Genomic DNA, 17,418 nt, shown 5'->3' on the forward strand with positions numbered 1-17,418 from the left:
TGAACTGACGTGACAATGCCAGATGTCTGGTTACTATAGGCTTATACATCATTGTGACTGGATTGACCTTAAAATGACTGAATTACACTGTATTACTTTGAAACAACATGATGGTCATAATTGACCCTTCGCTGGGAGTTTGATTGACAAGCGATCTAACCAATCATAACGCCGAATCCGCCATTTTGTCCGACAAAGCAGTCAGGAGTTAGAAGATTAACATCGGTGGACTTGAACTTGAAAAAACATTTTAAACAACATTCCTTCTGATGTTCATTCATGTTTATTTGATGCTATAAATTAACTAGTAGGAAGAGATGATCGGTTAATGAACCACTTGAGCTGAGGCGCTACAGCGATCTGTCACGACACATTAGAACAATAAAAACCTTTTGTGACTCTTTAATTTCTTTAAAAAAAACTACACAATTTGAAAGCTGGGACTTTGTTTAATATCATAAGTAACCTGCTCTGTCTTGTCTGTCGACGTGTTGTCCTCTTTGCTCCGCGATGTATTTTTCACTCTGTGTGGCGTGACACCGCCATGGCTTGTCGGACAAAGTAACTAAGGGGGGCGGGTCTTTGCGAAGGGTCAATTATGCCACAACTCACAGTTTTCAGTATCTTGTGAAAATTGAGACCCTAACCTATGTGTATACAAGCTTCCTAGTCATTTAGGCTTCCCACTAACAAGTCGATTTAGAAAATTGTTGGATATGGTGTTCAATATTGTAACTTCTTTCATTTCCATTAACCAACCTAGAGCCTTTCACAGATGACACAAAATTATATTTCCTACTATGTAAAAACATATGCAAGTGCTCTATATGAGTGATTAACAGTCATGAAGGCGTTTTTTTTTTCTCAGTATTTACATTCATGCATCATTTATATACCATTTTATACATATAATTCATGTTGACTGCCTGCTGGGAATATATTCTTGAATTTTTTAGGGCACTTTTTTGAGAAGGGCAGTTGCACAGACACAAGAATAACAAATCCAAATCCTCTGCTCTAATGTATACAAGTCACGCTGTCTGGCACAGAGAACATCAGCAAGGTCAACAACATCGCTAATTATCTTAATTATGACCTTCATGGGTCATATTGACTCCTCCCACCCTTATAAGGGCATCATTCATGAACTCAGAACACTGGAGAAACACGGCCGCTGTTTTACAGATGGAAATTAATATGTAATCAAAGCACAGCCAAGTGCTTTTGGTCTGTTCAAATGTCCATTGTGCCTTCAATTACTATAATTTACATGGTATATTAGTCGTGCATTTAGTGTTCTACCCTTGAGGGAGATAACAGACTGGAAATCTCAAAGCATCAGGAGCTGAAGGGCGGTGACCGGTGAACACAGCTGACCTCCGTCATGTGCATCACATCATGCATCAACATTACACTCCCCTCCTTCCATGATGTGGATTTCCAGATCAAGTTGCATAAAACATTGTGTCAAATAAGTCTTTAAAACACACAACATGTTAACATAAAGCGAATGAATATAAGAAATCAATTCAGACATTTGTCAGTAACTGGGTTTTTACCAAACTAGCATGCGAATGTCATTGATTTCCATCTCTGAGAAAGAAACACATCAAGCAGCAGCTCGATCTTCAATTTCAGATTGCATCCGGAGGGGCTCTGGATCAGTTTGCATCATTCTGACCTCATCGACATTGGCTGGAAATATTTCCTTTGGGTTTCACACACTGTCGTGAAAGTTATACTGCAGCATTATTGGTCTTTTTCAAAGAGCTCGTGGCATCTTCTCCACAACCTGTACCATTCTTCTTGTTCTTCAGTGGTTTCCTGCACATGACAATAAAAATAGATATTTTTAGAATGACCTGACACAATACAAAAACTAGCCATATATATACTTTGTCAATGTTTTTTGAGGTGAACATTCTGTCATTCTGCTCACTGATGATTTCAACGCCCCTGGTTATTAGTTGAGTTATCCTCAACTAAATGATTCTGTATCTCTGCTGTTAGTATTTTCAGCATGGCCTATTTATATCCTCCTGCTTTCAGTGCCTCTGCGGTCATTATATTTCTCCAGTGAGCCTGCGCTCCCTACAGCACATGTAATGCAGGACTAGACTGAATACAGTCGGCGGAGTCTTTGTTCCGAACGTACAGTTGCTCTATTCGTGCGGCGCTCCCTGAAGGCACATTAGGAAAAGAACAGAGTTCCGCATGGAATGACATCAAAAGCCATGCAAGCATATTACATGACCACCAAGCAGAATGTTACATAAACAGTAGCGCAGTTTCATTGGATAAAATATCCTTTCGTTGAGCTACTGCTAATTAAACGTCCTCTGTGGTTTAGGACAACTACTTTTTACTTTAAATGAGAGAACTGCAGTAAACCTAATCTTAAAGGATTAGTTCACTTTAAAATGAAAATTACCCCAAGCTTTACTCACCCTCAAGCCATCCTAGGTGTATTTGACTTTCTTCTTTCTGATGAACACAATCAGAGTTATATTAATAAATTTCCCAACGCTCTGTAATGGCAGTGAACAGGACCAATCAGTATGAAGCTCAAGAAAGTGCATCCATCCATTTGTGACCGCCTTCTGTATTCAACTTATGTAAAAAGCATAACCGATGTTGCACCAGTTATGCTTTTTTCGTAAGTTGAATATAGAAGGCAGTCTGGCGGAAGCTAGATATTTTACTTTATAACTTGTTAATTATGGATATTTTTCTTAAACAAATGCATTGCTTCACTTCAGAAGGCCTTTATTAAAGGTGCTAAAGAGGATGTTTTGTTTTATACATTTTTGCAATATTACTTGAAACTGTCTTTACTAACTGATAAAAGACTATTTATTAGGTGCACTGAAAGTAATAATATTAATATACATCATCTGTGCACGAGGTAGGGCCTTAAAAACATCAGCCAATCGTTTACGCGATCATCGCGTAAACGATTGGCCCTCTGGCTTGTCAATCACTGCCGTGACGTTCCTTGAGAGAGACGAGCGCGGCTGCTCTCTCCAGTACCTTTCCACACTCCACAGGCGCCGCATGCAATGTTTTTGTCCGGAGACAGGAGTAACAACTGCAGATTATGAGTTACCTTTGGTGAGTCCAACATAATGAATCTACTAACACGACACAGCGAATGCCGGTGGTAAACACTCGTGTTCCAATAAGAGTGTTTACGAGTTTTGGGAGGCGTTCCTTCGAAGGAGGGGGGTTGTTCTTACGCATGCGCTCATTTCAAAAACTCAGTAACAGTCTTTGGATTCTCAGTCGACGAAAAAATCCTCTCTATCACCTTTAACCCTCTGGAGCCATGTGGAGTATGTTTATGATGGATGGATGCACTTTCTTGAGCTTCATACTCGTTGGTCCCATTCACTGCCATTACAAAGCTTGGATGCGTCAGGATATTTATTAAAGGGATCCTATAATGCCCCTTTCACAAGATGTAATATAAGTCTCTGGTGTCTCCAGAATGTGTCTGTGAAGTTTCAGCTCAAAATACCCCACAGATCATTTATTATAGCTTGTCAAATTTGCCCCTATTTGGGTGTGAGCAAACACACCGTTTTTGTGTGTGTCCCTTTAAATGCAAATGAGCTGCTGCTCCCGCCCCTTTCCAGAAGAGGGCGGAGCTTTAACAGCTCAACAACAACAAAACTGGAGAATCTCACGCAGCCAAAATGAGGATTGTCAGTAACGGTGTTCAGCCTTACATTGTTCAAACCGGAGTCGACACTGATGGAGAGACTCAGGAAGAAGTTACAACTTTTAGAATGAAACTGGACGTTTCTGAATGGTTAGTGGATAAATTTATGTAGTTGCTGTGGAGTTGGATTCAACTCATCCACTAGCATGTGCCGTCATGTTAATCTTTTGTGCAAAACCCGTATGGACGCCCACTATACATAGCGTACCTGTTTGCCAAACAGAGCCATACACACCAGGCTAACGTTTATGATTGCTATCAAATGCTGTGAATGATCTAAAATATTTTCCAAATATCGCTTTAACAGAAACACTCCTTTTTTAGCAATCAAGCCTTCCAGGGTCAACTTGCAGGCTATCCAAGTTAACAAGTCTCTAAATAGTGTTCAGTGCTCGTCTGTGCAGCCAACGACAGAACAGTTAACATGCTTTAGTCAAACTTTTGTCATGGCGTTACAACTGGTACACCATTGTCGCTTGCGAAAACAAAATGGTGGCGCCGTGAGTGGAAACATGCAGATTAAAGGATGGTAATATTATAATAAGATCTCCTTTCTATGTCACAAGGGGAACGAAATCTGAGCGTCTCGTTTTTTCACATGCTTCAGAGAAAGGCTTACCAAAACAAAGTTACTGGTTTGTCCTTTTTCATGTTTTCTGGGTTGTTAGATGCACCGGGGACCCGATTATAAAAAATCTGATTTTCATGATATGTACCCTTTAATATTGCTTATATTGTATATTAAGATTGTGTTCATCAGAAAGAAGCAAGTCATATACACCTAGGATGGCTTGAGGGAAACTGGGGAAATTTCCATTTTAAAATAAACTAATCCTTTAAACTGTTTCAACAGCACTTTCTCCTTCTTTTATCATTACTGCAGCTCTTATGAGCTCATATTAAATGAGAAATAAAAGACATACACACTTTCCCTTAAACATTCATGTCAATTATTATCTAAAATCATTTGAAAATAAGTCCATGCGCAAATCTTGTCAACTACCCATAATGAGAAAGTACTCGACATACGCTGCTGTCCCGGTGGGTTAGAGCAGATGGTTGGAGAGATGATTCACAGCTGGCATTATTCATTAGCTGTTTGATTCTACACTCGAGTTTAGCAAGCGCTTAGAGCAAAAACCTTGAATATGATCATCTTTATTACAATTTGTGCAAGCCAACATAAACAATAAAATCAAATGTTTGAAATGTTTTAGGTAGCAATGTGGAAAATTAGTTGTCAGTTTTTAATTGTCAGTTGTCAGTTTCAATGGAGGGACAGAAATCACTCAGATTTCGTTAAAAAAGTTTTCATTTGTGTTTCAAAGATGAACAGAAGTCTTACAGGTTTGGAATGTGAATAACTGATTACAGAATTTTCATTTTGGGGAGAACAACCCCATTAAATATGTTTTTGTTGTTTTGCTTATCACTAAATATTTCAGTGATCATGTCGTGTTCTCTGCATTTTCATTTCTGTTTTTGTGTTTAAATTCCATGAACTGCAATGCCCGACTGGTGAATTAATCACTCGAATGGGTTTTGTACAGTGAATCTAAAACCAGTTAGCAAAACAGTCTAAATCGGTTTGTGATTAATTCTGGATCATTTAGTTCATGCACGCACTGAATCATGGAGTGGTAGAACTATAATTCGCTGGTGGGGTCGAAGAGATGAAATGCTTTCTTTCTTTGTAGTCAGTGCCCTAGGCAGGCTGCATACGCTGCATATAGGGAGCGTAAAATACTAATACTAATAACAATAATAATAAAAAATTTAATTAAAATAATACCATTTGTACTGTTTTATTGAGACCTTGTGTCTTCACTAATTCTGCCTGCACATTGGTTTTAAGAATGATCCTGAATCTGTCACATGACACTGGGGTCCCCAGTAGCCCATTTGATGACCCACTGTTTTGCCAGCACCCTGGTTCCTCAATAATAGATGTCAGCTGTTGACATGTGGCAGGTGGTGACACAACACTTCACAGAGTTAATAAATCTTTTATATCAAAGCTGTTTGAGTGCAGTGTTTGAAGTCTGGTGGAGGACACTGAGAGGACGGCTCATGCTGTAATGATGCTTCAAATCAAGTCAGATGCTACTTAAAATATTTTCTACCCCAATGTCTGTTTTTATTTTCAGTTTCATGTTTCAGTCATTTTTAATAATATTGACGCCCAAAGGTCTATTGGGTCATTCCATATAAACCAGAAGTCCCTGGCTGAAAATATTGAATTTGATCTTCTTTTTTTCCTGGTAAAAGAAATATATAAATAAAGAAGAAAGCCATAGATGAATATTTTCTGAGTAATTGTCATGGTCATGTCATGTTTAGTTTCTATGTCATGGTTTTCTTATCTTTGTCATTGTCTTTGCCTCAGTTCTCATTCATTGTTGGTTACTAATGCACACCTGTATCCTGTTTAGTTTATGATCATCCCCAGTGTATTTAAGTCCTCCTCAGTTCTATGTTCTGTGTTGTTAATGGTTATTGTGTAGTGTGTGTAGTGTGTCAAAAAAGTCTCTTTATTGTTATAGTCATAATTCTTGAGGAGTATTATTTCCATGGTGACACGTCATGCTTGTCACGTGATGCACAGCAGTCACAATAGCACTGTATGACAGATGTATCACTTTTTTTTCCTTTTTCCTATTCACAAACTTGTTATATCATAATCTATCTGATATATGATTGTCATTTTTTAAACACAGGATGAGATGTAAACATCTTTATGTGCGAGTACGTACCAATTGAATCATTGATCTTGACAATTTCAGGTACTTTGATGTTGCAGAATAGGATTGGATTTATGGGAGACAGGTATGTCATAGGAGGGTACCCCCTTTTAACTGATGTTTCATTGATGAGCCCACAACATCTCCAGAGGGCTCAACGGTGATACCTGGCATCCCAGGTACACCCCCCCTCAGCTCCAATTCCCCCCTTGCTATTTTTGGACCCAGTCAGAATCTTGCCTCTTTATCCAGAGCCATTGGATTCTTCTCTGAGCTGCCTCTGATGCAGTTGGTTCGGTGCCAGCTCTGGCCTCTGACTCCAAAGTCTCTTAGCAAGTTAGTAGTAGACGATGCCACAAATCCTCTGTATTCTACTTCCACCGGACGGATTTCAGTGTTCCATCCGCAAAGTTGTATTTCAGCAGCTAGCTCAGAATATCTTGGGTATTTACACTCATAAGCCTCTTTCAATGAATCTTCCCAGGGTATGGTGAGTTCAATTATGAAGACCTTGTTAACTATATCAACCCTGGGTGAGGCTGACTTTACACCCTGTCAATATATTCTTGAGGGAAGCTGGGTTGGAGCAGAGAGCACACCAAGGATCTTCACCCAACCACTGATGGAGATTAGTTGGTGTTGGAAGGATGTCATAAGTATCTCGGATGATAAAGCTAAGCTGCTTCTCTTCCATGCTCCACAAGTCCTTCCAACTCATCCTCCTCTTCTCCACCCTATCCCACCATGTCCCCTGTGCCTGTTACCAAGAGACTGCCTTGGTGCACCTTGCTGCTTCCTCCTGTCTATGTGTTTCCTCTACCACCACGCTCTGATGCTATGGATTTGTTATACTCTGGATGTCTCATTGGTAATCCCAGGCCTCCTCTTCCTTGCGGAACATGTCCCACAATGTCCGCATGCCTGATTGCTGTTATCGCCTCCATTTGTGACCTGCTGCCAGGTGCATTGTTACTCAGCACTATGTCTCATGATTCTTTCAGTCATCTGAAGTCTTACTTTAGCGCACTTGAACTCTTCTGTGAGACTAGTGAAGGGCAGTTTGAGGACAGAAATTCCGTATGTTGGTAAGACATCATGGAATTCCGAGCCATTTCTTAATGAAACCTGTGATTCCTCTGTCCAGTTTCACCACTGTCGAAATTGGAACTTCATAAACTGTAAGGGGCCACAGCACCTGTGGTAGAAGGCTAAACCGCAAACACCAGGCCTTCAATCTTCCAGGTAGTTGAGTGTTGTCAATGGCCCGTAGTCCACTACTGATCTCCTTCCGCAGTTGTTGTACCTGTTCTGTCTTTCAGGCTTGCATCATACCACCTGCCGAGGCTTTTCACAGGCTGCTCAGATACTGTTGGGATAGGGTCATTTCCGATGAAGTACTTGATGTCACTAAGCACTCCCTTGACATTACAGATGCTACGTGATATACGTCAATTATGTGTAAGTGAATGTGTTTTGTCATTTAAACACCTTTATAATGATTGTGTTAGTTTATCTTCACTTCAAGGTACCTTCGTCTGCATGTTCTAGATTGTTAAAGACCTTCTGCACCTACGTCACAGCCTCATCTGTGTGTTCCAGATTGTTAAAGGAATAGTTCACCCAAAAATGAAAATTTTGTCATCATTCATTCACCCTCAAGTTGTTCCAAACCTGTAGGACTTTCTTTCTTCTGCTGAACACTAGGGGTGCGACAAAAAAAACGATATGCCGATATATCGTGATATTTCCGGCCGCGAGATGTTATCGATACTCTGGCACCAAGTATCTATATTTTTTTTAGACATATGATTTAAATTCATGTTCCTACATTGTGGCTGTTTACTACTTTGGCTTACTGGAGCGGCAGTATCCCCAAGCTTCTTGTGGTGGCACTTTCCAGATTGCGGATAGTTGTCAGGTGTAATTCACAGCAAAGAAGAAATGGTGTAATGGCGCACCAACAACAAATCAAAAGTTTGGGCCCACTTTGGATTTGGTAGTGAGGATATGAAAAAGCTCACTAAAGACTACATAATCTGCAAGAACTGTATCGGAAAAATAAAATACAACGGCAACACAACCAACCTGCATTCCCACCTTGTGCGCTATCATCCCGAATTGTGTGATAAGACAACAAAGAACAACACTACGGCTACAGTGAATCAGCCAATGCTGGATGACATTTGTAAGGTAAAGCTTCCTTTTTCATCACCAAGGGCTAATAGCATTACAAATTCCATTGCCACGTTTATTTGTAAGGACCTTCGTCCTTACAGTGTGATGGAAAATGAAGGTTTTCGCCGAATGCTGAAAATACTGGAACCAAGATACAAAATCCCGAGACGAAAGTATTTTACCGAAACGGTAGTTCCAACTCTGTACAAAGAGACCACAGAAAAGGTACAGACTGCACTCGAATCTTCTGAGAGAGTTGCTCTCACCTGCGACTCCTGGACGTCCAGGGCCACGGAGTCCTACGTGATAATTACTGTTAATTTTATTGATGTCAAGTGGGAAATGAATGCTTACGTTCTTCAAACTAGGGCAATGCATGATAGCCACACCGGCGCTCATATGGCAGAAGTGTTGCAGTGGGCCGCAGAGGAATGGAGTCTAACAGAAAAAGATCCTGTAGTTGTTACAGACAATGCAACCAACATGACTTTGGCTGTGGAGCTGACAGGATTCCAGCACATACGATGTTTTGCACACATACTGAACCTTGCGTCCCAGAGTGCTTTAAAGCTACCTGCTGTAGGTCGACTGCTTGCGAAGATTCGGAGGATTTCTATGTTCTTCCATAGGTGCACCAAAGCAGCGGGAGCACTGAAGAGGAACCAGACAATGTTGGACCTTCCACAGCACAAGTTGATAACAGATGTTGCAGTACGCTGGAATAGTGTAGATGCTCTCCCGCTTTCTCGAGCAGCAACCTGCCATCTGTGCTGCCCTCTTATCTCCTGAGGTAAGGTGGTTATTATAACTTTAATTAATGTTACTACTAAAGTGCCTTAACCAAGATTCAATTCCTTGTGAATTGTATTGATTTCATTTCATTTTTGATGTTGCTAATGTGTTATGTCCTGTTATTTAAGGTTTAAGAAAAGTTTCTTATTTTCAGAGAGAGATACAATTCTTCAAAGGAGAAAAGCAACCTCTACATTTCATCAGCCTTAGACCCGAGGTTTAAATCTCTGCTCTTCCTATCACCAGAGGACATGCATGATACATTTATCAAAGTGGTGTCAAAGGCGGCTGCTCTTAAGGTAAATTCATTTATTAATCATAGATGATCCTTTAAATGTTCAGTTCAAGTTTTATATTTTAAAACCATGAAATTACTGCTAAAATATACACCACGTATTTTATTTAGTAAATATTTTTATCTTATAAAATATTTTTAGCTATTAAAATGTAAAACTATATCATTTTGACTGCTGAGCATTTTTTTTTTTTTTTTAAATAATAATGCAACAGGTATCCCACGGTTTTTTCTTCCAGGAGGCTGCAGACTTGATGGACAAAAGATTTCAGAGCACTCCTCCTCCTGACCAGGAAGGAAGCACCATCTATGCTGCTGCTGATGGGATGATAGACTACAGTGAGCCTGGAAAAGATCTTTTCACTGCACACTGCCCAAAGAGGAGGAAATTGCGCTTGCTGATCTCCTTGGAAGACGTTCAACAGCAGTAGTACAGACGTCCATCCTTCAGCGCCTCCATAGCTGAGCAAGAGATAAACGATACCAAGAGGCTCCAGTTTACCACTGACAGACGATCCATTGATGGTGGAAATCTTATACATTGGTACCCTCTCCTCTCCAAGCTGGCACAAAGGTATTTGTGTGTCCCGGGGACCAGTGTATCAGCAGAACGAATGTTCTTAACTGCCGGGGACATCCTCAGTGCTCAGAGGAGTCTGCTCAGTTCTGAGCATGTTGTCAGTTGTTGTTTTTTGAAGAAAAACATATATCTTATTCCCACCTTAATCTAAATGCATGCTATAGTCTAAGCATTAAAATGTTTACAAAAAAAAAGTTGTTTCAAATGAGAAGTTGATGTACAGAAAAGTATCATGTGTACAGTATATGTTAATAAATTAAATACATAATCATATGACTTTCTGATGCATTTTTTCTTAATTTACAGAAATCGTGATAATTCGTGGATGATTTTTTTTGCAATATATCGTCTGTCACAGAATCGCTGGTGTTGTGATATATTGTGGGCAAAATATCGTGACAGTATCGTATCGTGCATTAACCTGTGATTCCCACCCCTACTGAACACAAAATAAGTCAATGGGGCCCATCAATTGTTTGGTTTCTGACATTCTTCAAAATATCTTATTTTGTGTGGATTTTATCTTTCTGTTAGTAAAATTTTATTTTATTATACTTGTGTTTCCCTTGTGTTGATAATACAGTAAGAGGCTCTACAAGTTACTAATATCTCACAAATCCCTTCAGATTGGTCAGCTGACAAACTCCCTTACTGATGTCCAATACTAAAATAAGGAAGGAGTCATCTGACACTCTCATACTCATCTTAGTTGACATGTGACCAAAAGTCACAACATAATTTGGTTTGGTGGTTATGAGCATATTAGTGTGGATGTAACATCTAAATAGAAAACAACGTTTAACCATGTCAGTGGGGCCCTAAGTTCATTTAAGAGCTATATAGATTCAGCACAGTACACTAAGGCTTCCTAGACAGCATTACATACCTCTTTATGGCCTTGTAGAAGATAATGACAGTTAGCAAAAGGAAGACAGCCAAAGCACTTCCTGTCGTCCCAACCACGATGATCTCCATCCACCAGGAGCCCAGCAGAGGAGCAGAAGCCTCAGGTGCTGAAAGAGACACATCCATGCATCAAACTGATGTTTAAACACATTATAAAAAAGCAGCATTGTGTGTGGATAAGTAATTTACTAAATTAAGTTAAGGTATTCATTATGCAAGGCATACGTAGTGTATTTATGATGCTTTAACTTGAAACTTGGCTTTCACACAAGTTGAAAAATATTTATTATCCATTACATCTTGATCGAACTTTGAAGACTGTACTCTTGGTGTTTTGTGAGTAAAAAGCTAAATACAAATGACAAAATGCTACAGTTTGTAATGCAGGTGAACTCAGAGATTATTTGTGTTTAGTGTCCAATAAACAGTATGCAACACAGATACTTATTTAATGTTTTACTTTTGTTTTTGTTCGATTTCATCTTCATATCACAAGGGTATTGTTTGATTTTAGCGATTTCAATTCCAATTCCAATTCAGATTCTGCTAAGTGATTCTGATTCTTTTCGATTCCCAGTTTTGATTCCATTAAGGAAAACAAAGTCAAACATAGATATCAAACATATTTATTCTGTCTTTTTGCAAAACATTCTGCTGCAGCTGAATACCATTAACAAAAATCAGCAGCCTAAAGAACAACAAATAAACTACACTAAAGTAAGTTTCGAACATTATTAAAGACAAGTATACAGTCAGTAATAAAGTAAGGACAAATAAGCAAATTGTCAATAGCAGAAATTAATACAACTGAACAAAATTCAGAAATTGGAATCGAATTTCTTTTTCTTTTTATAAATAAAATATAGATTCATCCTTACAAAGTTACAAAAGTTATTGAGTCAAGATCAGTGAGAGATTTTCTCTTTGTCTTTTGTTGTTTGATTAACATTATATTAACAAAATATTAACAACTACAGTTTAAAAAAGGTTGTTAAAAGTAAAGACTGTAAAGGTTTTTCAAGGTTCTGTTCAGTTAGTTTCTTGTTTTCTCTCTTAAAGCCCTATCACACACCCGGCACAATGCAAAGTGTTTTTTGCTAGTTTCAGCCCGACGCAGTCATTATTTTCACGCCCTGCACCACGTTGTTTAAATATTAAATATAAATTTGCTAATTATTTGACCAATCGTGGCAGTGCACACATGTATTTAAACTGACCCGTCAGGTTGAGGGTGTCTATATTCCACCATGTAAATATCGAATCCGCCATGGTGCAAGCTCACTTTTAAAGGGAATGGGAGATGACACTTTGATCGGTTTATTACACATTATGACTAAAACACACCCATGACTCATTTACAGACTAGGTACAACCCTTTTGGACCATGAATCTGGCATGCCAACCAATTTTTCCGTTGTTAAATAAGCAAAAGAGGATTCGGACACGTCCTACGTGCACCTGCACCATGAGCTTCAGACCATGCACTTCATTAAAATAGGGCCCTTAAGTTTGTATTCATTAGTTTCTGTTTTCCTTTGTTTAGTTTCCCACCACAAATGAGTTACTATGAAGATTCATTAATCAGCACAGGTGTTTGACATTATTTCCTTACTTTTCCCTGTATTTCAGTTTCTCTGTTTTCCTCTCATTTGTCCGTATTAGTATTGTATTGTATGTATTGTTTGTGTTTCAGCTGCAAGCTGCTACATGTAAACACATGTAAACACTGTAATGGTGTGTCTCCTTGGCCAGGTCTCCCTTGAAAAATAGATTTCATCTCGAGGGGCTTCCTGGTTAAACAAAGATTAAATCATAATAATAATAATAATAATAATAATAATAATAAGAGTTTTTAGGATTTAAAAAATATCACCATGAATTCAGAGATACATTAGCTATAAATACGAAGCAGCCGAAGAGATGAGAGTGTAACAGGAATCAGGCATTTCATCTCTTGTGTTTCTTAATGATATTATGAGAGATCCACAGGTTTAAACCAAATTAAACAGCTGCTATCACAACTCTAAAAATGACTTAAAGTCAGAATAACTTCCCCTCACTCTTGCAGCATCTCTTCTCTTCTCTGATGATGAGGGCGGGGCAACCTGTCACTCACATGAGATCCACCAATAGCAAACCACAACCATCCAATCAATTCCCTTGGCCCTTGTGTGTTTCATCACTGAGCAGAACTAAATGAGCTAAAGGAGGGTAGTGAAAATGAGACACATAGTGTAGGACAAAGGTATAAATCTGATGCATGTATATAATAAACTCCTTCTCGATACCTTATCTGAATGACAATCTCCATGTGGCCTTTGGAAAAAGAGCCCTGGGTCTTACCCATAGAGAGCAGCGCAGGCGGTGGAGGAGGAGGGGGGAGGAGGAGGCAGAGGCGGGTACGGCCGACGGTGGCACAACAGCTGGCGACCTTCACCTCCCGTGTTAATGTCATGCTGTGAGCAAAACGACTGGAGCTCCGCCTATTAGAGAGAGAAGAGAGATGGAGAGGAAGCCACTGCAGCGACTGATGCCGTTCATCCAACGTGACACTGCACAACTCATCACAGGCTCAGCGGCTCATTCGCTTTACCAGTCAATACAACACTGAATCATGTAGATTTTAATATGTCATGCAGCCACAATGTTCAGTTTCATGGTAATGCTGCCTGTCTGGCAAAGGTTGGATCATAAGCTGATGGATAATGCTGTATCAGTAATCTGAGAGTCTGCCTGCAACTCTGACTATCAACATTCAGACCAGCAGAAGTGGCCGCCTCCGGAGTGAAGCTCCTCCAGCCTTCAGCGCTGCAGTGGGAGGATCTGAGACACGGGGAGAATACATTACTGCTGATCCTATGTGTTGTGTGGGTGATCATGTACAGTATGGAAATAAGGTCGAAACAAATCTACAGTCTAGAGCTACAGCTTTAAAACCAGCTTTGGGGTTCATTAAAACCCAATGACTTTAGTGATCTGTTTATTTATGTTTGCTTCAGTCCTTATGAAGAACATGAAGAGGTGGTGAGTGGTAGCGATTAAACATGCGCTTGCGATGAATATCCCTGCTAACAGACGGTCAACAAGGTTCTCTCAAAGTTGTGAACAAACATTCTTTCAATAACGTTAATAATGTGTTCTCAAAACGTTAGCACAAAGACGATTTATACATCATTCATGGAACGTTTTTTTTCCTGATATCTTTTAAATGCTACTACTTGTTTCAGAATGTTTGGAGAACATTCAAAATTAACATTCCTATAATGTTTGCAAACTTGTTCCAAAATGGAATTCCAAAATGGAATGTTCCCTTAATATCCACAAAACCAAGAAAAAAAAAAATTTTAAAAAATGGGAAGTTTTGAACATTCAGAAATAATGCTTTCATAACTTAATGGGAACTAGGGATGATCCAATATGAAAATTTTGGTTGATACCAATAACCGATTATTCTATATATATGAAAGCCAATATATTGGCCGGTAAATCTAAATCAAACTTTTTATATAATTTTTGCGAGCCGGATTACAAAAACAAAATTCTCACAATTAAAAGCCATGTCCCAAGCACACAATTACAAGTTTTCATTATAATATTATGTAGCCTATATGACAGACTTACACTGTACATTGCACTTAAAGGGTTAGTTCACCCAAAAATTAAAATTCTGTCATTAATTACTCACCCTCATGTAGTTCTGGAAGCACTGAAAGTAAACAGCATAGGAAAATGACACAGAAGAGAAGATATTGTTGAATAAAGTCGTTATTCTTGTTTTGTTTTTGCGCACAAAATGTATTCTCGTTGCATCATAACATTAAGGTTGAACCACTGTAGTCACATGACTATTTTAAAAATGTCTTTACTACCTTCTGGACCTTGAACGTGGTTGTTAAATTGCTGTCTGTGGAAGAGACAGCCAGCTATCGTATTTCATCAAAAATATCTTATTTTGTGTTCTGAAGATGAACAAAGATCTTACGGGTGTGGAACGACATGAGGGTGAGTGATTAAAGACAGAAATTTCATTTTTTGGTGAATTAACCCTTTAACATGACTGTAGAAGCAGAAGAGGGCGAACGAGGCCGCTGGGGTGCTAATGAGAGACGAGCGCGGCACACGTCTCAAGAGCAGAGGGACTTTTATTATGCCGCAGTCACCACTTCCGCTTCTTCAGGTCAAGCACAGCTCTGTTTGTCATATTAGATACATTTGAGTGTGTTGAAAATGATGTTATAACGTTACTATGTGCGTTCGCTCGGCGGCTGCACACTGCAGTAAGATATTAGAATATCAGATATTAGAATATCATATATTTAGCCTATATAGAAAACAAGATTCAAACAGTAAGACTAAACGTGTTGAGCTATATAACGATTAGTTACTAAGTTTATAAATGTATCTAAACAGTTGCTCCCTTGTCTAATACATAAAATAATATATGTCTTTGGTGTTTTCATGGTTTTTACAAAATAAACCTGTAAAGAGGGTAACTGGGTGTGACGCAATTGATCAGCGACGCACATGCACAGTCCGTGTCCTCGTTAAAATTGCTTATTTCTCTGGAATTTTCATTATTGGAAACATCTAGGACACTGTAAAGCGTACACAAGTCAACAAAATAAATAACACTGTTCTTGTGGGTTTTGGATATTTTAATTAAAAAACTTACATATTGTGCCTTTAATTAAAACAATATCTTGATTTTAGTTGTTTTACCTTATTTTAATGTTTAATGTCTTGAGGCCCCTTGAAAGTTTGCTGAAGCCCTGAACCACCGCTTTAATGATCTCTAAAATAAATGTCTAAACTCACTGTGCGTCAAATGTCACGCGATGTGCAGCGGTGCTCGTGCACGATCCTCCGCGATTAACGTGTACGGTAAAAGTCTCGAGGGAGGCGCTGAATGTACGACAGGTGTTCATTCAAACATACCTGAGAGGAGAGAAGACACGCCGAGAGCAAACAGTGAGCGAAGACGAAAGGCCACGGGTGAAATCTGAGCGACTCCAGCATCCTTCACTCCTCATTCAGCACTGAAGTGAAGCGAAGGACCCTGAACGAGACCATCACAGGCACTGAAGCATCTCACGAAAACTTTACTGACTTCAGCCAATCTGTTTTTTCTATGACTTTAATAGAGTTATAACAATTTCATTCACTCACCCGCATGTGGCAAGTCCATCAAATGACCGGGACTCACCGCGTCATCGTTACTATGGGAAGATAATAGTCATCAATAATCGATTATTATCACTTGTCAGAAGAGTGCATAACTCCATAGACGGTCTTAAAGCCAGCAGCAAAGCCTCCAGCGGACAGTCCATTCACTGACAGAGAAATCCATCACTGCTGTCCCACTGTGACCCAATAGCTGAGCTGAGCATGCGAAGGAAATCTACAGAAGCTGTCTGTCTCCTCAGATATGAGCAAACACACGGTGTTGCGTGATGTGAGTCCCTCAGAGGCTCCAGTTCACCCTCCCTCTCTCCTCACTTCTACTCTTCTCAGGAGTTTGAGCTTCACATGCAGCGCTGCGAGTGGGAGGAGCTTACTCTAGAAACAGCATGGACTTCTTTTCTTTTACTAATGAAACCAGGAGAGAGGAGATGAAACTGAATCTCATCATTGTTCAGTACTGATAATGATGCTGCATGAGACAAATAAGCCATTTTACTGATGATCTGTACAAAATAGATAATCTCAAACTAAATATTAACTAAATAATTTAACTAATATATTTATTTATCTTGAAACCTATTTAAAGGGATAGTTCACCCAAAAATGAAAATGTGATGTTTATCTGCTTACCCCCAGGACATCCAAGATGTAGGTGACTTTGTTTCTTCAGTAGAACACAAATGATGATTTTTAACTCCAACAGTTGTGGTCTGTCAGTCGAATAATGCATGGCAATGGGAACACCATCTATGAGAGTCAAAAAAACATGCACAGACAAATCCAAATTAAACCCTGCGGCTCGTGACAACACATTGATATCCTAAGACACGAACAATCGGTTTGTGCGAGAAATCAAACAGTATTTATATCATTTTTTACCTCTAATACACCACTATGTCCAACTGCCTTGAGCAGGGGCGGACTGGCCATCTGTGTGATCTGGAGAATCACAGAACGGCCGGTACTCCAGGACGGCCGGCGGGCCGGCCCACCACCCGCCACGCACGCAGTCATCATCTGTTTTTTT

At 39.4% G+C, this 17,418-nt stretch overlaps 1 protein-coding gene across 1 annotated transcript; it reads right to left on the reverse strand.

Moving 5' to 3' along the window:
* Nucleotides 1-261: 261 nt before the first annotated feature.
* LOC125268302 (proline-rich membrane anchor 1-like) lies at nt 262-16,966 on the reverse strand. The gene is made up of 5 exons (XM_048190378.1): nt 16,377-16,966; nt 16,146-16,266; nt 13,554-13,693; nt 11,191-11,317; nt 262-1,824 (listed from the first exon to the last, which is right to left on the reverse strand). The coding sequence occupies exons 2-5, from the start codon at nt 16,238-16,240 to the stop codon at nt 1,737-1,739; spliced, it is 450 nt and encodes a 149-aa protein (XP_048046335.1). The 5' UTR covers nt 16,241-16,266; nt 16,377-16,966; the 3' UTR covers nt 262-1,736.
* Nucleotides 16,967-17,418: the final 452 nt, after the last annotated feature.

The sequence above is a fragment of the Megalobrama amblycephala genome, linkage group LG5, assembly GCF_018812025.1.
Source record: "Megalobrama amblycephala isolate DHTTF-2021 linkage group LG5, ASM1881202v1, whole genome shotgun sequence".
Taxonomy (NCBI): Eukaryota; Metazoa; Chordata; class Actinopteri; order Cypriniformes; family Xenocyprididae; genus Megalobrama; species Megalobrama amblycephala.